The sequence below is a fragment of the Aspergillus steynii genome (genome assembly GCF_002849105.1).
Source record: "Aspergillus steynii IBT 23096 chromosome Unknown P170scaffold_11, whole genome shotgun sequence".
NCBI classification, from domain to species: domain Eukaryota; kingdom Fungi; phylum Ascomycota; class Eurotiomycetes; order Eurotiales; family Aspergillaceae; genus Aspergillus; species Aspergillus steynii.
In genome coordinates this window covers 306,111-325,520 of record NW_020194408.1, presented here as the reverse complement: position 1 = coordinate 325,520, position 19,410 = coordinate 306,111, and the positions used below count along the sequence as shown (strand labels likewise).

The following is a 19,410-nucleotide window of genomic DNA, read 5'->3' as shown; positions in this document are numbered from 1 at the left end:
GGCGCATTCGTACATGGGGAAAACAGCTTGATAATTGCAGACATCTTTCTATATTACAAAAAAAGAAAACACTCAGGGATCCGTTATTGTGTGGCGCAGTCAAATGCATGTGTCGTAGATTAAAATGACAGTAGGAGAGGCGGAGAGGGACAAGAGGTCGAGACATGCATCACCGGTTAACGGCCACCCTTGCCCTTCTTCGACGCCTTCTTCTTGTTCTTCAGACTCTTCATCTGGGCAGCACGCTGGGCCCGAGCCTGTCTCTTCCTCCACGCCATCCAGCGGTTATCACGGTTGTACGGCTTGGCCGTGATGCCGGCCTTCTCGGCCGCGCGACCAATCTGCCAATTGGCCTGACGGTACATGTACCCCGGACGCAGCTGGGCGCCAGTCTCCGCGTCCGCCGCTGGCACACTCGCGACCACGGTGCCGGTCTCTCCAGTCGCCACCAGATCCGACTGAGGCTCGGGAAGGACATCTGGCGTGCGGGCAATCGCAACCCGGTTCAACTTCCGTCGGGTCGGGGCGTTTCGGGGCGTCGGTAGCTTCCCGTCCTTCTCGAAGCACACTCCGATGTACTTGCGCTCCGAGTGTCGCTCGGGGTCGAGGTAGTAGCGCACATAGCCTGCCTCGGTGGCGTAGATGGTGTGGTCTCTGCCAATGGCGCAGTTCTCGCCGGCAAACCATTTCGTTCCGCGCTGCCGGAAGATGATGCAGCCGGGGACCACGTATTCGCCTCCGGTGCGCTTCGCGCCCAGGCGTTTTCCGGCCGGATCACGGGAGTGACGGTTCGCCGTTCCCTGGGAGGCGTGGGAGGCATGACGGACGTGAGACAGAGGGAGGAGGAAGTTGGAGAAAGGTGTCGGAGCGGGGACGGTTCGAGGGAGGATGGAGGACGAAGGGCGAGAGATGGGCTGAGCAGCACGGAGAGAAGGGGCAATTGCCCTCTCCAGCACCCGGAACGGGGCCAGCAGTCTGGGTTGTAACATTGCTGGGGGGGGTTGTGTTTGGCAGTCGGATGGAGCCTCTCGAGTCGGTGCTGGAGCGAGTTCGAGTTGAAGCGGCTTTTTTTCTCGGCGCGGATGGCCTTGGCGGGCATCACGTGCGGCGGTGGATCGACGGGTATAGACAGCTATCATCACCATCTACAATCTACAATCTCAACCTCTACTCGGCGTCTCGTCTTTCTCCCTCGGTCGGTTCTTTTTCGCTTGTTTGCTCTGGGTGCATTTTGGCCCTTGGACCCGAGCCTCGAATCACTCAATTTTCTCTAACATCCGCCCGATCATTCGACGATGTTGTCAGCCTGGATTAAGACCTTCGGGGCTTGGCTCCTGTTGGCCTCGGTGGCCCACGCCCAGTTCCAGTTTTTCGAGCACATGTTCGGCGGTGGCGGAGGAGGTGGTGGTCGACAGGGACAGCAGGCGTCTCAGAATGTTCCCAGCGACAGCTCCCGGTATCAGAATTCATGGGAATCAGGTAATGCGACCCATGGCCCTCGTCAAGTCGAGTCGCATCAAGTCCATGGTTGGCTAACGTGTGTCTACGATCGCAAATCGGAACAGCCGCTTGCGACAAGTACCTCTGTCCCGGAACTCTTGCGTGCGTCCATTTCCCGCATCACTGCCCGTGTCCCCACGCGGACGTGGAAGAGAAGGTCGAACTCGGCGAAGGAAGTGCTGTCTGCGTCTCGAGAGGCGGGTATGAGTTTGGAGAGGCGTCGCGGAAAATTGAGCTGGCTCGGAAGGGACTTCTGTGATTCGATTCGAAGCGATTACGATGATGTGTCTGGATGATTGCCTATGAGGCCTGTTGTACTGTGTATGCATATTTTGGGATCGCTAGGAAACCACTGGTGCTTGGGTAGCCATTGAAGATTATATCGCAGCCTCGAACAGTTGTTTTAAGATGCATTATTTCCTGCCTGCTTTCTTCCTCTGTCTCGTAGAAACTGCTTGATGGGACGCCGTGTTTTCTGGTCGCTTCTGCCGGAGACGCTTTATCTCCGCTTAAGTCCGCCGCAGCCTTCGTCATAATTTCTACCCTCCGCGCGATTCTTCTTCTTCGCCATGATCCAAGTCTCACCCGCGTTCTCGTCCCCATACCTATTTACTCTTTCGCTCAAAAACACCTTTCGTGAGAGATACAGTCTACGGTCAGAAATGTGGAGCGCCACACTGCGCCAGCCACCGGCGCGATGGATTCAGGCGCCTGGCCGGGCACTTTCGAGCTCCTTTACCAGAGGGCGCATTAGCCCTCGCGGTCCTCGCAATTCCATACGCAGGCCAGAGCCCCTAAGAAGAGAGAGGATACCCGCGCAATCAGAAGTGAAAAATGATCCCGGCTCCGCACACGCAGACTACGATCCATCCCAAAATTCGCTTCTCGCTCCTGTCCATATACCCGAGGATCCGCATGCCGTGCTCAAGGAAACCCATCCGGCGACGGGGATACTGGCCAATTCTGGGCTGGTGGTCCAGCGGCAGCTAGAACTGATGAATGTAATGATGTTAGTGTTGCCTCCTTGTCGTTCAATCAAGACTTCAAACTGACCTCCGGGTTTTTTTCTCGACAGCGGGTTTGAACAAGCCAACAAGTACGTGATCATGGATGCAAATGGAAACCACATCGGTTATATGGCAGAACAGGAGAAGGGAATGGCAAGCATGATGGCTCGACAGTGGTTTCGGACGCATCGGGGTTTCGTGACGCACGTGTTTGATAGGCATGAGAATGAGGTGCTTCGAGTATGTGTTTCCCCGTCCAGTTCGAGAGAAACCGCTTCTCGATACTAATGGTCCCAGTTTCACCGTCCATTTTCCTGGATCAACTCTCGCATTCGAGTTTACAACCCCTTAGATATTGCAACAAGCACCCACCCCTCTACAAATGTCCAAACTGTTTCTCCCGGTACATTGGCGCAGGCGACAGAATCCTCGAACGCCCGGGTCTCGCCACTAGGATTTGATAAAATGCGTGTGGTTGGGGAAGCCCAGCAACAGTGGGCGCCTTTACGCCGAAAATATAACCTCTTCACTTACCACGCCTCGCCGGACCCAGCAACAGACATGCAAACACAGAGAATGCCACTTTCACAGTCGGGCTTGTCTAGCGCGCAGCAGATGCAACTAATTCAAGCGACACGCAACGGGTCAGGACAAGGTGAATACAACCAATTCGCTTATGTGGATGAACCTTTCTTGTCGTGGGACTTCGGTCTTCGCTCGGCCGACAGTCGATTAATAGGATCTGTGAACCGCAACTTTGCGGGTTTTGCGCGGGAGGTTTTCACGGACACCGGCGTATACGCTTTACGAATGGACTCGGCGGCGCTTAACGCAGAACAAGCAGCTACGCAAAACACTTCCGTTACCGGAATGACCCTCGACCAACGTGCGGTAATGTTGGCTACAGCAGTCAGCATTGATTTTGACTACTTCAGTCGTCATAGTGACTCCGGTGGATTTGGCTTCTTCCCTCTATGGATTCCTGGATTTGGCGGAGAGGCTGCGGCCGGTGGCGCCGCTGCCGGTGAAGCCGGCGCTGTAGGAGAGACCGCTGCGGGAACGGTGGGCAGAGCCGGTGCTACCGGAGGCATGACCGACAGTGCAGTGGCTGGAGCTGCAGGCGCAGGTGCCATGGCAGGGTATGATGCCTTATCCCGGGGCGTGCCGGGGGATGGCCAGTCCCAGTCCGCTCCGCCAGATCAGCACCCGCCGCCCATGGATCAACAGGCACCGACTTCCGGACAAGTTGGCCCTTACGGAGATGTCTGGGCTGAAGAGCAGGAGGATCCTTGGAGCCATGATCAAGAGGATTTCTGGGCCGAAGAAGACCCGACCGATGGCGGCGGGGACGACGACTTTTTCTAATTGACATTCGGACGCAGTTAAATGATAGGCCTATTTCCCCATTCATTTTTTGTCTCATAAAATCCCGAAGATTCCAGTCAAGTCAACCCACCGGTACAAGAGCACCGTTGCCTGCTAACATCGGCATCGAGGGCGGCAATTTATGGGTTTGCTACGAACCCCGGGTGACAACAGCAGCCTCGACGGGCGCCAACCTGGACAAGGAGAACGGCTCTGGCAGCTGGCCTACGACCTAGAGTCGTAGTATCAAAGACAGGACCTACGAGATGGAGAGCGCGCCCTGATGCGCGGACAATGCTGTACACACAAGATACAAAGGAAGGACTATAAAGAGCAGGAGACTAGATCCTAGCCAATGTCGTCTCATATCCCGTTAGTCTCGCTTCAATTTCGCGATGTAGATGTCTCAGCTGCGACCATATCCCATATTCTAGGCCGCGTTGACTAGAAACCATCTGTGTAGAAACTAGAAAGTCTGTATACTTCCTAATGACGTCGGGCCGAACCCCTCGGCGGGACTGACAAACGCCGCTTTTCCTCCGGTGGCAACAACTCTTTTCCCTCCACTTCTTTCTCCTTTTCCAACTTCTCGCATCAACTCCCCTCTGCCCCCCTCGCCTTCAGTCTCTTCTATCTTTATTCCATCTCTCCTCCGCCTCCGACTGATCTCCGAATCAATTCCATTTGCACCGACCCACCACCTCCAATTGGACATCCCGATCCCATCGCTCACCATGTCGTCGGTCGCGCAAAAACGTCTATTCCACGAATACAAGAACCTCTCGACGAATCCGCCCGATGGTATCACGGCCGGCCCCGTTACGGAAGATGATATGTTCTATTGGGAAGCCCTCATCCAGGGTCCCGAGGGCACGCCTTTCGAAGGTGGGGTGTTTGCGGCCGAATTGAAATTCCCCAAGGACTATCCGTTGAGTCCGCCGACAATGAAATTTGTCGGGGGCGGGGTCTGGCATCCGAACGGTGAGTGATTCCCAGGTGTGTAGCAAAGGGAACGTGGCATGTCTGACAATGGATTTGTTTTTAGTCTACCCTAACGGGACCGTCTGTATCTCCATTCTGCACCCTCCCGGCGATGATCCCAACCACTACGAGCACGCTTCGGAGCGATGGTCGCCGATTCAGAGCGTGGAGAAAATCCTCATTTCTGTCATGAGCATGCTGGCCGAGCCCAACGATGAGAGTCCTGCCAACGTGGAGGCCGCGAAGATGTGGAGAGAGCGACGGGCCGAGTATGAGCGCAAGGTTCGCGACGAGGTCCGCAAGGGCCTGGGATTGTAGGACTTGGATGGCAGAGAAAGACCGTCGATATCCCTACGACGACTCCCGTATATAACTCGCCCGTTATGTACATGCTTTGATCGCCTGGCGCGTGACAGAACCTGGGTCTGGTTGCATGGATGTGGTATCGGCGTTTACGGTGCATTTGTTCCTAAAGCTTTCAATTGTTACGTGATTCGTCTGCACTGCTGATAAACTAGTGCTGATAGAATTTTTGATGGCTTTTTTTCTTTTTGTTTTTTCCCTCCCTAATTATATTTATATGGCTATGGTCATACGGTATCGATAGAGCACCCGCGTCTCATGAAGACTGATCATTTCGAGCCCCGGTATCGCTGACATGGCCTGGTCTATCGGACTACAGTGGCCATCTTCTGATCAACCCATCCTTCGATTCCACCGTCTCTGTTATACAGGATCTCCAGTTCAGCTTTCACGTTCAGCATGAGCATCTGCTGTAACTCTGCGCGCCATCCGAGCTCGGGCCCGTCCGCTGCCCACACCGGATTGCTTGAGAGCATGGCGATGATCTTTTTTCGGTCCCTCGCGGTCAGTGGAATGAGTGCATCATCTTCTAGTGAGCTGGCGCCGGCTACAACATCAGACGTGCGCAGCCCCAGCCAGCGTAGGCAAGGAATGTTGAGTCTTGCATTGTCGCGTGTATGCGCCATAGAGCCGTATTTATAGGTTGACATAATGGCCATGCCGTCGGGGTCATTGTCAACCAAGGCGTAGAAGTGTAGCGGGTCTTCCAGCAGTTGTCTACTTTCTGACAACTTACGGACAAACTCACGCGTGGATAAGTCCGGATAGCCTTTTCCCTTGGACGGACTCAATCACCGGCACAAGATTGGTTACAGCGAGGTCTTTCTTACTGTGATTAGAATCCCTTCTCCAGCCGCCGCCCTGATATGATAGTCATTCCTGGCTAACCGACGATAGACAGCCTAGGCAGCCTTGAGAAATGGGTTCACCAGAGTATCTTCGTCAGGGCAATTACCTCCTTTTCGATGATCAGTACCCACTTGACACTTGACGTGTCAACATTATCGAAATCCCGTATCCTCGGTATCAAAGCGTCCTATATGGACCACTCAGCAGTGGGAGGGACGAGGATGGCCGATGCCATTGACCTTGTCAGATGCACAGTCATGCGACGCACCACGAGTCTGGGGGGTGAGCCGGAAATGACCGGTAACCAGCCCTTTTGCTGCCGCCTCCTTTGGCAATGGTGAGTACTGGTGAGGTGTTGAGATTGAACGTGATGTGACACATTACCACATTCAACGACAATCTATCCACTCCAATCGTATGAGCCAGGTCGTCGATAACAGTGTCGACGGCTCGCTGCGATCCGAAACACGCCGGGTCAGTGTAGTAGATGTCTCTATCGACGCATCGGCCATTGTCCGAGCAGCATTCAGATCAGAACCAACCTTTTGGAGATCACCAAGCCTGCGTGGATCGCTTCGGTGATGACTGCGAGGATACGAAAGACAATCGCTATCGGACTCATTCAGCGTCCATGGGGGAACCTCGAGACAAAGATACTGTACTGAATTCCCAGGCCTCATGAGCATCTCTACCGGGCCAACTGTAGTTGACAACACGAGAGTCCGACCCATCAGCTTCTAGGGCACCAGTGACGGGGTTAATATAGCAGGACTGTCTCGGTGGTCTTCGGCTTATTGATATGATCGGTCGACCATCGGGCGATGACAGCTCATGGAGGACCGCCGAGATGGTTGTAGCAATGTAGCTCTGCACTGCATCCTGGAAAGGGAGAGCCATCCGTCGAAGCAGTGATCAGCCCGTCTGCAGAGAGGAGAGACTGGAAGAGGCTATGAGGATAAAGTAAAGTAAAAGTGAACTAACGTATTCCACAAGCGAGTCGGCACCACAAGCGAGCCGGCACCCCCGCTCCAATTTCTGCCCGCGGACCAAATACTAGAGGCTTTATCAACGAAATAATTGCATTTCTATATAAAAACTAATTAGGAACTCGATTGGGACATTGTAACCGTCTATGTCCTAGAATATGACAATTACTGCAGCGTGGTGGCGCTCGTACGCGTGGCTCAACTGCAGAAAGTGCAGGGTCTAGAGGAAGCGTATTTTGAGCTTCATCAACCTCATTCTCGCGCTGAAATCGCTCTAGGCCTTCTTGAATAGCTGATCCCTCTGTAATAGCTAGCTGCCTAGTAGAGCGTTTCTTTTTTTGAAGCTTCTTTTCATGAGAAGCGCGTAATTCACGGATTTCTTCGCGTGCAAGAATAAGCTCATTAAGGTGTAATTCATGACCTTTAATAAGCTTATTAAATCGCATCTCTAGCGAAGATGAAGGGCCCTGCGTACGCGCTTTAAGCAGCTTCTTTGCTGTAGATGCCTGCTTTTCAAGCTGCCTAGTTGTATAAGGCGTTTTTGGCGCTGTATTGGTAGATCGACTGCCTGGTGGTGTAGGGGTCTTTAGCTGAATATTCAGCTTACTGAGTACCCTATCTGGATTAAGTGGAACTAGACCAGCACCTGCGAAGCTATTCCGAATAGTATCTGCTTGAAAAGCGCTTTCACGAGCTTGTGGAAAGGCCTCTAAGAAATCAAACTTATCGATATGATTGATTCCCAAGCGTGCCTGTTTCTCAACTAAGCTGCCGTACGCCCGCTTTAGAGGCGAGAAGCAGCCAACATCTAGAGGCTGTAGTAGATGCGATGAATGTGCAGGCATGCAGATAGGAATAATATTATTCTCACTGCATATCTGGTCGAATTGAGGTGTAAGATGGCTGCCATGACCGTCAAGAACTAGAAGACGATATCTTCCAGTTATACGACTAGTAGTAGTCGGAATAAAGAGGTTTTTAAGCCAGCGAAGGCTTATCTCATCAGTAGTCCATCCATTAGGACTAACTTCAATCCTGCTATCGCGTGGGAGTTTGATATCTTGATACCAACCCTCTATATGGATCTTTCCTTTAAAGATCACACATGGAGGAAGTGCCCAACCGGTTGAGTTAATACACTCGATTGAAGTAACCCATTCTCGATTGCCAGGCTGTATAAGAGAGGCCTTTCCGTAGTAATTAGCTCTAGTAACTACTTGAGCAGTAGCTACTAAGCCCATAGCGAAGCCAGTCTCATCAAAATTGTAGATATCTTCCTGTACAATTCCATGTTGCATTATAATGATTTGTACGCGATCAAACCACTCTCTGATAATCTTGGGGTCTTCGCATTTAGCGCGCCGATAATCATAGCGTCGAGTATAGCGAGTTTTCAAGCGATCTTGTCGTTTAATGAAGTTGGAGACCCAGTTCACTCCGACTGATTGAACTGGGGTAGTATCGCGCGCAGCAAGAAGAATATTGGCCATTTCTCGTATATGGGACGGTCGGGGAGGCGCTCCACGTCGATCTAGCGATAGAATCCATTGTACAAGCGATTCCTCTTCATTTTGAGTCATTTTATGACCATTGGCACGTGTTTCTGAGCGATTTGTTTTTCCGCGTAGCCGATCTTGTAGAGTAGAACGAGGCACATTATAATGACGCGCAGCTTTAGCAATTTGGGTAATTTGTTTATTTTCTATAGCAGAGATTGCTAATAGAATCCTCCCCTCCTGCTCGGCTGAATTTCCTGACTTTTGACGCGCTTTTGGAGGCATGGTTAGTGGTTGAATTGAGTAAGGTTTTTGATCGCGGTCAAAACGCGTTGGGGTGCCGGCTCGCTTGTGGTGCCGACTCGCTTGTGGAATACGTTAAACCGCCCCTGATGACTAAGCGGGACTAGACCCATCCCCGGACTCTTCGCCAGTCGCTACGATCAACTCTTGCTTTCTTATCCCCTTTCGCCCCCAAAGATCGTCCGCACGAGGCAATCGTCCGATCGACCTGTTTTCCAAAGGACAGCGGGTTTGTTGAGCTCTCAAATATGGCGGGCGACCACATTGCTCCCTGGAAAACGGCCGCGCAAGGCCATCTAACGGCCGATGCTAACGGGGATCCCAAAACGGACTATTCTAGATGGCGTCTACTGGATGACCGTGGCCGTCAAACTTGGCATTATCTGGAATCGGACGAGGAGAATGAAAAGTGGCCTCAATCAATTGCCGATAAATACTTTTTAGGTCTTCCTTTGGTAGGCTATCTCTCTTGCTTTTAGATCCCCCTTCCTTGCAACTGCATATGTCGATTCCGACCAATCTAACATTCTACGTCTAGGATCTTCCGGCATTGCCAGCCCCCAAAACTCCTCTGCAATGCGCTGAGAACGGCTTGGAGTTCTTTTCTAAGCTGCAGCTACCGCCAGGGAATTGGGCCTGTGAGTACGGTGGCCCGATGTTTCTGCTTCCCGGGATCATCATCACCTGGTATGTTACCAACACGCCAATTCCCCCGGAATATGCGACGGAGATTCGAAGATATCTCTTTGCTCGCCAGCACCCAGAAGATGGAGGCTGGGGCCTTCACATCGAGGGCCATAGCTCCTGTTTTGGCACTTGCTTGAACTACGTCGCTCTACGCCTGGTCGGCACCAGCGAAGAAGATCCGCGAATGATCAAAGCGCGCGGCCTGCTGCATCAGTTCGGAGGTGCACTTTATAGCCCACATTGGGCAAAATTCTGGCTCAGCATCCTTGGTGTCATGGAATGGGACTGCGTCAACCCCGTTCCTCCCGAGATCTGGTCCGTCATCCTCTCTCCCTTGCATTATGAACCACACTAATGACTCTATTCAGGCTTCTTCCCGACTGGGTTCCGTTTGCCCCCTGGCGATGGTGGATTCACATGCGCCAGGTTTTCCTGCCCATGTCGTATCTCTGGTCCAAGAAATTCAGCCATCCTTTGGACCCCCTCACTAGGCAGCTACGGCAGGAGTTGTATACGGAACCATACGATTCGATTGATTTCAAACGCCATCGTAATTCTATCCACCAAGCCGATAACTACTACCCTAAAACATGGCTTCTGAGCACGGTTAATCTCCTTCTGGTCAACATTTGGAACCCCTACCTTCGGCTCCCAGCCGTGGTGCGCCGGGCAGAAGACTGGACCTGGGAACTCATTCGCATGGAAGACGAGAACACCGATTTTGCCGGTCTTGGTCCCGTGAGCAACCCCATGAACATGGTGGCTTGTTATATTCACGATGGGCCCGATAGTTACTCGGTCCGCCGCCACCGGGAGCGCCTTCATGACTACATTTGGGTGAAGAACGAGGGTCTGCTTTCCAATGGCACCAACGGTGTCCAGGTATGGGACACTGCCTTCATCACGCAGGCCATAGTTGTTGCCGGGTTTGCCGATGATCCCAAATGGCGCCCAATGCTTACCAAGGCCCTGGAATTCCTTGAAGACCACCAAATCCAGGAGAATGTCCCTGACCTTGAGAAGTGCTATCGTCAACACTGCAAGGGATCCTGGCCCTTTAGCAACAAGACGCAAGGGTATAACGTGAGCGACTGCACTGCGGAGGGCCTGCGATCCACTATCCAGCTTCAAGAGATTCATAACTACCCGAAACTGATTTCCCTACAGCGGCTCAAGGACAGTGTCGACTGCCTGTTACTGATGCAGAACCCTTCCGGTGGATTCTCCGAGTACGAGGTTACACGCGCGTCTCCGAAGATCGAGTGTCTCAATGCCGCCGAGGTGTTTGGAGGCATTATGATTAGTTACGACCACCCCGAGTGCACCACCGCCTCCGTAACCGCGCTCTCGTTGTTCAGCAAATTTTACCCCGACTACCGTGCCGATGATATCAAGGCGGCCAAAGAAAAGGCAGTGCAGTATATCAAGCGCGTCCAAAGACCCGACGGGAGCTGGTATGGATCCTGGGGTATTTGTTTCACCTACGCCGCCATGTTCGCCCTGGAAAGTCTGGCGAGCATTGGCGAGACATATGAAACCAGTGAATACTCCCGCCGAGGGTGCGAGTTCCTCCTCTCGAAGCAGATGGAGGACGGCGGGTGGGGAGAATCCTACCTCAGCAGTGCGAACCACGTCTACACCCATCACGAGCAGTCACAAGTCACCCAAACCGCATGGTCATGTCTTGCCCTGATGGAGGCCGGATACCCCCACAAGGAGCCGCTTCAGAAAGCCATGAAACTGCTCATGTCGCGGCAACAGCCGAATGGAGAATGGCTGCAGGAGGCTATTGAGGGGGTCTTCAACCAATCCTGGTGAGTACCTTTTGCGGGTGAATGGACTGTCTAACGGAGCGAAACTAACTGGTTTGCAGTATGATTTCTTACCCCAACTATAAGCTGTACTGGCCCATTCGCGCGCTGGGGCTTTACAGTCGCAAATTCGGCAACGAAGAGCTCTTGTGAAGGACGGACGCTATGCTTCCAGAATAGGGCAGTTTCCAGGGACCTCCGTCTCTTGTAAGTATATGTATCTCTAATTATTGAATGGTCAAATCCTTGCCTCGTCCGTAGTGAAGCCTGTAGTTGATTCTAGAAGGATTAGTTAAGCCCTGACATAAGCAGGTCGGGATCCCCGCAGTTTCCAGCGCGAAAGCAACGGATTCACCTCTTCGACCTCCGCGATTGCTGCGCTGATCACAAGCAGGGCTTGCTTTGTCTGCTTGACTCTTCTCCTCTTTAACTCTCCGGAAAACCCCAACGTCTCCTGTCTACTCTACCTCCGGCGTCATCCTTTGCTTTTATTTCAACGATTGAGCTTCGCGCGGAGTCACTGGTAGCTTGAAGGCGGAGCTAGCCAGCCCACCTTAAAAACAACCGGACAAAATGAACTCGGCTTCGCTGGGAGACAAGGCACTCGCCAACTCGGATTTCCCCAGTGCAATTCAATACTTCACCCAGGCACTGATCGAGCTGCCGCGTGCGCCCCCCTACTACATCAAACGATCTACCGCTTTCTCTCGACTGAAACCCGCCGACGGAGGCCCCAATTACTCGGCCGCTTTACATGATGCCGAGATTGCCGTAACACTCGCGCGGGAGCGTGGGAAGCGCGAGCTGATTCTAGCCGCCCAGATGAGACGAGGTGTCGCACTATATCAACTGGAACGATACGGTGATGCCGCGTTCGTGTTTGGGACTATCCAGGAGAAGACCGCGGCGGGGAATGAGGATGAGGACAAATCGGAGAAGGTGAAGAATGCTATGGCCGGCTCGGCTAAGAATGGATATCAGGAGCTCCCGATCTGGACGCTGAAGGTAAAAGGCAAGCTGAACAAGCTGGCCGAGGGGGACGATAATGCCGCCGTGACGGTCGCCGAATACCCCACTGGCATCCAAAGCCCCAGTGAGAAGGAGCTCAAGAAGCAACTGGAGGCTTTCAAGTCGGGGAAGGCCGGGGCAACTGGTGTCCAGGAGCCAGAGAAGCATCAGAGCTCGACCGACACGGGGGCTTCCTCTTCCACTCAAGGCTCTGAGAGCAAGCCAGTAGCTCCGAGTGCCGCAGCTGCTCCTTCGGTTGACAAAGTTAGGCACGAGTGGTATCAATCTAACGAGTGCGTGGTCGTCACCCTGTACGTGAAGGGTGTGCCCAAAGATAAAGCCAGCGTTCAATTTACAAGTGACTCGGTATGCTTCCCAATACTTTTTGATGGCGACATGTTTTGCTAGATACTAATCGAAGTATTCCTAGGCTGCCATCGGGTTCCCTCTTCCCTCTGGTGCTGATTATGACTTCACCCTTGACCCACTGTTTGCCCCTATCGATCCCTCTGCATCTAAGGTCTCCGTCATGTCCACCAAGATCGAACTCTCGTTGCGCAAACAACTGGCGGGGCAGAAATGGAATGCTTTAGAGGCCGTGTCTACAGACTTTAAGCTAGCCGACCGTCAGGCCGCCGTGAGCTCTGCACCATCAAGTAGCGCCGCACCGACCTATCCTTCGTCATCTCGCCAAGGGCCAAAAGACTGGGACAAGGTGGCATCGACTTTAACCGAAAAGAAGACCAAGGCCGGGGACAAGGGCAAGAAAAAGGCGACAGGCGATGGAACGGCCGATCCTAAGAATGACAAAGAGGGTAATGAATCGGATGGTGCGGACTCGGACTACGAAGGTGGCGACCCAGTCGACTCCTTTTTCAAGAAGCTATACGCTGGCGCCGATCCGGACACCCGCCGCGCCATGATCAAGAGTTACGTTGAAAGCCAGGGAACTTCCCTGAGCACCAACTGGAATGAAGTCGGCCAAGGGAAAGTCGAGGCTCGACCTCCCAGTGATTGAAGCGTCTTGACGCAGACGCAGATGCAAGAGCATCAACGGAGTTTTACGGAGGTAATCATTGCTTTTCTAGCGGGTGTTGCATGTAGTCGATTCCCCTTTATCGCTTCCAATTGAGGGTTGGGGGTATAATAGGGGTCGTCTTATTTCTGTTCCATTCTGGCTTCTTTCTATGCCGCATGAATGCGTGTGCTGAGCACGCCGAGGAAAATCAGTTCAGATACAAAGAGCACGCATTTTCAGTTTTGAGTCCTGATTTCGCCAATTTTAGCCCCAGACTGGATAAATGGATCTGATCTAAATAAAAACATAACGATTTCACGGTTTATGATCTTCAGTTTTCCTTTGAGCCACCTTCTTTTTTAAAGCCATGGGTATCTGGAGGCTACTCCGTCGCACTACCCTGGTCTGTAGGTTCATTCTCGGTATATCCAGAATCCTGATAGAGGAAGAACTGGACAAAAATACACATATCGAGGAATAGGGTTCCAAGGCTGCCGATCAGCCACGACAAGTTCACAAGGATGTAGCGACCATATAATGCCGAGGTTTCCCCGGGACGACACCGGTTAGTCTGCTCCAGTGCATCACCTCGACAGACTGGGGAATATGCCAGAATGGAAAGGACATAAGTCAGATTTCCGATACAGGCGAATAGGAAAAATAGAAGGGAGACGCCCTCCGTGGACTTGCGCCGGTAATTCAAGAGAATCTGCGGCAAGCGCGAGCCCAGATAGAGAACAGCACAGAAGTAGCCAAAGACTTGTCCCCACGTGTCGAATGAAAGGGAGTTGTCGTCCGGCGGCTGTTCATCGCCTTTGTTCTTCGAGGACCCCGGGCTGACATACCAGCCCAATATGCCCGCCGCACAGACCAATAGGATGGCGGATACGTTGAACAGGATGGACTGGATGGTAGATATATGACGCGCAGGCGCCGTCTGCTTAGGAGAGGGCTCGATGAACGGGGTCGCTGGGGATAGATGGGTGCCATCGACCGAGGGGTGAAGGATGTCACGGAAGGTGGAAGACGCCGCCGAGTGTCTTCTGTGATCTAAAGGTGGCTGGGCGGTAGATGTAGAAGTGGACGTTACGTGTCCATTGCCATGTTGGTTCTGGGTCCCATTCGACTGATAAGACGAGCCATTGGGCTTTGAGGATAGGAGAGCCGTTCGCTCCGATGTCGGGTCTGCATTCTCGGTGTCGTCCTGCGCAGGAGGCGGCGAGGATGGCTCATCCTTGAGGGTAAAGCCTCGGTAGTAGAAGCATTGCCCTAGTAGTACGATATCTGCAAGCGTGTAGTACACAGCAAGGATGATCATCGTCGGCAGGACGCCTTGCAGCACGGCTCCTAGGATATTGAATACATCGCCCGCCAACCAGACGACGAGGAAGAGAAGTGACAAGCCATCTGCGGATCCACGACGAAAATTTTCAATGATCTGGGGCGAGAAAACCACGACCCAGCACGCAATGGATATCGAACTATTTGATCATCAGTAAAGATACGGCGGGCAGGGAGAGATGGTACTACTAGTACTAACCCACAGATTCCGCTCAATGCGTCTAAATCTAAACTAACGGTCTGGGAGGGAAACATGTCCGATGGGGACGATCCTGTGAATTGGGGATTATTTCCCCAGGTCGATCTTCTTAAAGGCGAAACCAAGGAAAAATCCACAGCGAAGGGACGAAAAGCTTGCCGAACTCGAAAGGTTCAAAGGTCCAACGACGATGACGTGCGGCAGCGGTCACGTGCCCAGTCCGGGGAAATCCAGGCCCGGCGATGATCGTTTCCTTTCGATGCAAACGACGCTGACGGTGGGAGAGCTGCAGCTTCTTCTCGGGCATTCGTACCGAAGCAGCATCAATAGCTTATCAATAGCTCTGCTTGGTCTTTGTGCTGCTTCGCCCACATCCTACAGCATCATGTGATTGGTGATGAGTCAGCTGGGCTGTCGATGACTTGAGTATTGACTCCCTTCCCTTCAAGGTTTCGCTCTTTATCGATCCGACTTCTAGAATTCAGGTATACTTCTTTCGGCTGTGCGATGCGTCTTCAATGACGACGCCATCAATCCGCATTCCTTTCACCGGCGCATTGCCTCCGCCGATTATCTTTCCTCCGTCCGCGCGCACCGTCTCCGGGGCCATTGATGCTCTCTTGTCCTTCTTCGCCGCACCACCGTCGCCGTATCTTCGCGGCGTCGATGTGGGAAGACATTCCCAGGCGGTGCTCCTGACGGGAGCGGGAATATCGGTGGCTTCCGGGTTGTCCGACTACCGGGGCGAGAACGGCACCTACATCACAAACCGGACCTACCGACCGATCTACTTCCATGAGTTCGTAACGCGGCATGAATCGCGCAAGAGGTACTGGGCCCGAAGCTTTATCGGGTGGCCGGGATTGGTGAAAGCCCAGCCTAACTCCACCCACCGAGCCATTCGAGACCTGAGCGCCAAAGGCTATATCAGTTCCGTCGTCACGCAGAATGTCGATTCCTTTCATTCCACCGCTCATCCAGACCTCGCCACGGTGGAGCTCCATGGCTACTTGAGGTCGGTGGTTTGCACGAGCTGCCGGAACCAGTTCTCCCGGGCTGAATTTCAGGAGTCGCTACAGAAACTCAACCCAGCCTGGGCGGAGTTCCTGGCGAGGATGGTCGACACCGGGGCACTCGACACAGACAATCCGGAAGAAAGACGGCGCAAAGGCCTGAAGCTCAACCCGGACGGCGACGTGGACCTGGCCGAAGCCCCCTATTCCACATTCCGGTATCCGTCATGCCCAACGTGCTTGGAGAAAGCGCCACGGCTCGCGGATGGAACTCCAGGCAGAGTGGACGTGGAAAGTGACGGCGCATGGCTACCCACTTCCACGGCTGGGATCCTCAAGCCGGCGGTGACCATGTTCGGGGAAAACATCGACCCGGTAGTGAAGGCCACTGCAGAAGAAGCAATCGACGATGCCGGTCGGCTGCTTGTTCTTGGCAGTAGCCTCGCGACCTATTCGGCGTGGAGGCTGGTGGAACGGGCTTATCGGAGAGGTATGCCCATCGGAATCATCAACCTCGGAGGAGTGCGGAATGAGTCCCTCCTCTTCGGAGAAGATGGGAAGGAGCAGCATGTCGGATCCACCTACATTCGCTGCAGCCTCAGTTCCGAATCGGTGCTGCCGTCAGTCGCATCGCAGCTGTCATCACTCGGGCGCTTCTAGATGCATAGAGCAGTAGGTATTTCTATTTATACATAGGGTGTACATATATATAGGTACCCCGTCGCACGAGTGTCGTGCCGTGGGATTCCAGGCGCTTAATGATTTATTGGCCATCAACTACCGCTCTCATCTGTGGTATCCTAATCATAGAACCGAACCAGATACCAGGGACTAGGAGTACTTTGCTCGGAGTACCATGTACCTCCCGTAGGCATAGTCCTAGACGCCGTGGCCGAAGGGCGCCACAGGATTGGTCGGCCGTAAGCGCGGGGGTGGACCCTTCCGGTACGGTAAGGGGCTGTGTAATGTACTTACGACGTATTGGCGGCTGGCGCAGGGCCAGCGCGAGGTGGCGCGCGAGGTTGTCCGGTACGGTCGGTACCAGGCGGTATGGCGGGCCGTTAATGACTTACGAGACGGAGCGCAGGAAGGGAATGCGCGGGGCTCGCACTCAGCACCGACATGGACCGTCGCAGCAGCTTAAGAACCCCGAGGGATCCTCATTTGCAGCAGACCACCTCCGCCTATCGCAACATTGTCTCGACCCTCGTTTCTCCCAAGTCCTTCCTCTTCACTCATCCCGCCCCGAAACCTTCGCCTGCCTCGCACGGGGCGCCGTCGCCAATGGACAAGGCCCAGCAACCCAGCTCGTTCCAGCAGCTGGAAAAGGTGCGTTCTCTCCTCGTCGGGCCTGCGAGAGAAGACGGGGGATCAGACGAGCTAACGTCGGCCGCTTTTGGCGTTTCTTTCTTGTCTAGCTCGGAGAAGGAACCTATGCTACTGTATGTTCCATGCTGACCGTCCCTACCCCCGCCAGTCCCTGACCTGACTATACCTGCTTGTGACCATAGGTGTTCAAAGGTCGGAATCGCCAAACCGGAGAACTGGTCGCCCTGAAAGAAATCCACCTCGACTCCGAAGAGGGGACGCCGTCCACCGCTATCCGAGAGATCTCGTTGATGAAGGAGCTCAAACATGAGAGCATCGTGTCGCTCCACGACGTGATTCACACGGAAAACAAGCTCATGCTGGTCTTCGAATACATGGACAAGGATCTCAAGAAATACATGGACACCCGCAACGACCGGGGTAGCATGGACCAGGCGACGATCAAGTCGTTCATGCACCAGCTGCTGAAGGGCATCGCATTTTGCCACGAGAACCGGGTGCTTCACCGCGACCTCAAGCCGCAAAACCTCTTGATCAATAAGAAAGGGCAGTTGAAGCTGGGAGATTTCGGTCTTGCTCGGGCGTTCGGAATTCCCGTGAACACTTTCTCCAACGAAGTGGTGACGCTATGGTATCGGGCCCCCGATGTCCTCCTGGGCAGTAGGACCTACAACACGAGCATCGACATCTGGTCTGCCGGGTGTATCATGGCAGAATTGTACACCAGTCGTCCGCTGTTTCCGGGAACCACGAACGAGGATCAGCTGCAGAAGATATTCCGTCTGATGGGGACGCCCTCCGAACGCTCGTGGCCGGGCATCTCTCAGCTTCCGGAATATAAACCGAACTTCCACGTCTATGCCACGCAGGATCTTGGCATAATTCTGCCTCAGATTGATCCCTTGGGGCTTGATCTACTGAACCGGATGCTGCAATTGCGGCCCGAGATGCGAATCAGCGCGCACGATGCACTGCAGCACCCATGGTTCCACGACCTACCTCAGCTGCAGGCCCAGTTGCAGCAGCAGCAGCAACAACAACAGCAACAGCAACAGATGGCTGGAGCGTATGGGGGGATGGTTGCATCACAACAAGCATATTAGTCGCCTGTCGTACAGGGTTCCTTTTCTTTCTTTGAGTATCCATATTCTTACATTTCTTTTCCTGCGTGTTTGTTTCTATTTATTCTTATCGTTTTCTTTTCTTTTTTCTTTCCCTCCCCGGCCTTTAATGCCTTGGTATGGGCTCTCATGTTATGATGGATTGAAGAACACGGTGTGATGGCGGATTTAGAAGGGAGGAAAGCGCGGCGTTCTGACCGAGGCAAGGGTATATCGAGATCATGTTCCTATTAATTTTCGTGTGATTTCTTTTCTGGCTGCATACATATTGGGTTGTGCATAGTGAAAGTCGGCATCTGATGAAAGCGACATAACATCTTGTTTTGCCTGCAAAACTGCTCAATTTCCTGGCTGCCAATCACTTCAACTACACTGTTTCTCGCCCGGTAAATTGATCTCTGTCGAGAGAAGACATGTGACTCCTCCATCCGTCCATTTCAATCCTCTTGATCCCCGCTTACTCCTCTCGCTTTCTTTGTTCGATGCTTGGAAAGTGGCTGGCTCAAGGATAGGAACGAATGTCTGGATCACTCAAAGAATCGCCCGCGTGCTAGGGCACTCACCACCATGCACCCCCCTTTATCGTCTCTTTTCTGGCCCCTACTCTTTTACGTGCTTTCTCGGTTTGGACGAGAATAAGCAAACTCTCAATATATGGCACGCAACTACCTTTTCATGCCCACGGGGGTCAGAAGTCCTGGGTTTGTCGGAGTCTGGCCGATGCCTGGACGGGCTTAACCTAGAAATAGATGGAGGGATGAAAACAAAACAAGGGCTTGAATCCACAAAGGGATCCCTGAAGCAGACAGTCGAACCCTAGTCGATATCGAACGAAGCCGCCACCTGGTTGGGTCACATTATTCTACTACCTTCGTGGACACTTGAAGGACGAAGGACGCTTTCAACTGGGTCTTGCTAAGAAGGGAATAGGCCCGCATTTGCCCTTTGTTCCTGCGGATATCTTTGACTCCAATCTTTTCCGATGTCTGTCACTGACGTTTGAGATAGCAGGTAAGCAAATGCAGCTTTGTGT

The 19,410-nt window shown here is 53.2% G+C and overlaps 10 protein-coding genes across 10 annotated transcripts; 7 read left to right on the top strand and 3 right to left on the bottom strand.

Moving 5' to 3' along the window:
* On the bottom strand, positions 1–1,033 carry P170DRAFT_441589 (mitochondrial 54S ribosomal protein bL27m). The gene has a single exon (XM_024850348.1). It carries the CDS (start codon positions 987–989, stop codon positions 177–179), a length of 813 nt encoding a protein of 270 aa, XP_024698436.1. The 5' UTR covers positions 990–1,033; the 3' UTR covers positions 1–176.
* Positions 1,034–1,164: 131 nt separating this feature from the next.
* Positions 1,165–1,923, top strand: lcl2. Its single transcript, XM_024855205.1, has 2 exons — positions 1,165–1,479; positions 1,566–1,923. The coding sequence occupies exons 1-2, from the start codon at positions 1,296–1,298 to the stop codon at positions 1,757–1,759; spliced, it is 378 nt and encodes a 125-aa protein (XP_024698435.1). The 5' UTR covers positions 1,165–1,295; the 3' UTR covers positions 1,760–1,923.
* Positions 1,924–2,078: 155 nt separating this feature from the next.
* P170DRAFT_441587 (scramblase family protein) lies at positions 2,079–4,240 on the top strand. The gene is made up of 3 exons (XM_024850347.1): positions 2,079–2,509; positions 2,576–2,747; positions 2,805–4,240. The coding sequence occupies exons 1-3, from the start codon at positions 2,163–2,165 to the stop codon at positions 3,870–3,872; spliced, it is 1,587 nt and encodes a 528-aa protein (XP_024698434.1). The 5' UTR covers positions 2,079–2,162; the 3' UTR covers positions 3,873–4,240.
* Positions 4,241–4,606: 366 nt separating this feature from the next.
* P170DRAFT_370046 (E2 ubiquitin-conjugating protein UBC7) lies at positions 4,607–5,171 on the top strand (the record flags this gene model as incomplete). The annotated part of the gene is made up of 2 exons (XM_024844939.1): positions 4,607–4,853; positions 4,918–5,171. The coding sequence occupies 2 exons, from the start codon at positions 4,607–4,609 to the stop codon at positions 5,169–5,171; spliced, it is 501 nt and encodes a 166-aa protein (XP_024698433.1).
* A 313-nt stretch (positions 5,172–5,484) lies between these two features.
* P170DRAFT_418850 (putative meiosis-specific topoisomerase Spo11) lies at positions 5,485–6,995 on the bottom strand. The gene is made up of 7 exons (XM_024847246.1): positions 6,728–6,995; positions 6,608–6,674; positions 6,450–6,558; positions 6,305–6,391; positions 6,172–6,252; positions 6,047–6,118; positions 5,485–5,992 (listed from the first exon to the last, which is right to left on the bottom strand). The coding sequence occupies exons 1-7, from the start codon at positions 6,960–6,962 to the stop codon at positions 5,522–5,524; spliced, it is 1,122 nt and encodes a 373-aa protein (XP_024698432.1). The 5' UTR covers positions 6,963–6,995; the 3' UTR covers positions 5,485–5,521.
* A 2,027-nt stretch (positions 6,996–9,022) lies between these two features.
* P170DRAFT_441582 (terpene cyclase/mutase family protein) lies at positions 9,023–11,597 on the top strand. The gene is made up of 4 exons (XM_024850346.1): positions 9,023–9,305; positions 9,389–9,852; positions 9,906–11,351; positions 11,411–11,597. Exons 1-4 carry the CDS (start codon positions 9,099–9,101, stop codon positions 11,499–11,501), a joined length of 2,208 nt encoding a protein of 735 aa, XP_024698431.1. The 5' UTR covers positions 9,023–9,098; the 3' UTR covers positions 11,502–11,597.
* A 120-nt stretch (positions 11,598–11,717) lies between these two features.
* P170DRAFT_394477 (co-chaperone SGT1) lies at positions 11,718–13,691 on the top strand. The gene is made up of 2 exons (XM_024846062.1): positions 11,718–12,722; positions 12,787–13,691. The coding sequence occupies exons 1-2, from the start codon at positions 11,922–11,924 to the stop codon at positions 13,372–13,374; spliced, it is 1,389 nt and encodes a 462-aa protein (XP_024698430.1). The 5' UTR covers positions 11,718–11,921; the 3' UTR covers positions 13,375–13,691.
* Positions 13,602–15,210, bottom strand: P170DRAFT_514406 (PQ-loop repeat-containing protein). The gene is made up of 2 exons (XM_024855204.1): positions 14,915–15,210; positions 13,602–14,855 (listed from the first exon to the last, which is right to left on the bottom strand). Exons 1-2 carry the CDS (start codon positions 14,968–14,970, stop codon positions 13,757–13,759), a joined length of 1,155 nt encoding a protein of 384 aa, XP_024698429.1. The 5' UTR covers positions 14,971–15,210; the 3' UTR covers positions 13,602–13,756.
* Positions 15,190–16,701, top strand: P170DRAFT_441579 (putative SIR2 family histone deacetylase). Its single transcript, XM_024850345.1, has one exon. The coding sequence runs from the start codon at positions 15,433–15,435 to the stop codon at positions 16,585–16,587; it is 1,155 nt and encodes a 384-aa protein (XP_024698428.1). The 5' UTR covers positions 15,190–15,432; the 3' UTR covers positions 16,588–16,701.
* A 465-nt stretch (positions 16,702–17,166) lies between these two features.
* P170DRAFT_441578 (cyclin-dependent serine/threonine-protein kinase phoA) lies at positions 17,167–18,687 on the top strand. The gene is made up of 3 exons (XM_024850344.1): positions 17,167–17,256; positions 17,346–17,369; positions 17,439–18,687. Exons 1-3 carry the CDS (start codon positions 17,212–17,214, stop codon positions 18,357–18,359), a joined length of 990 nt encoding a protein of 329 aa, XP_024698427.1. The 5' UTR covers positions 17,167–17,211; the 3' UTR covers positions 18,360–18,687.
* The last annotated feature ends 723 nt before the right edge of the window (positions 18,688–19,410 follow it).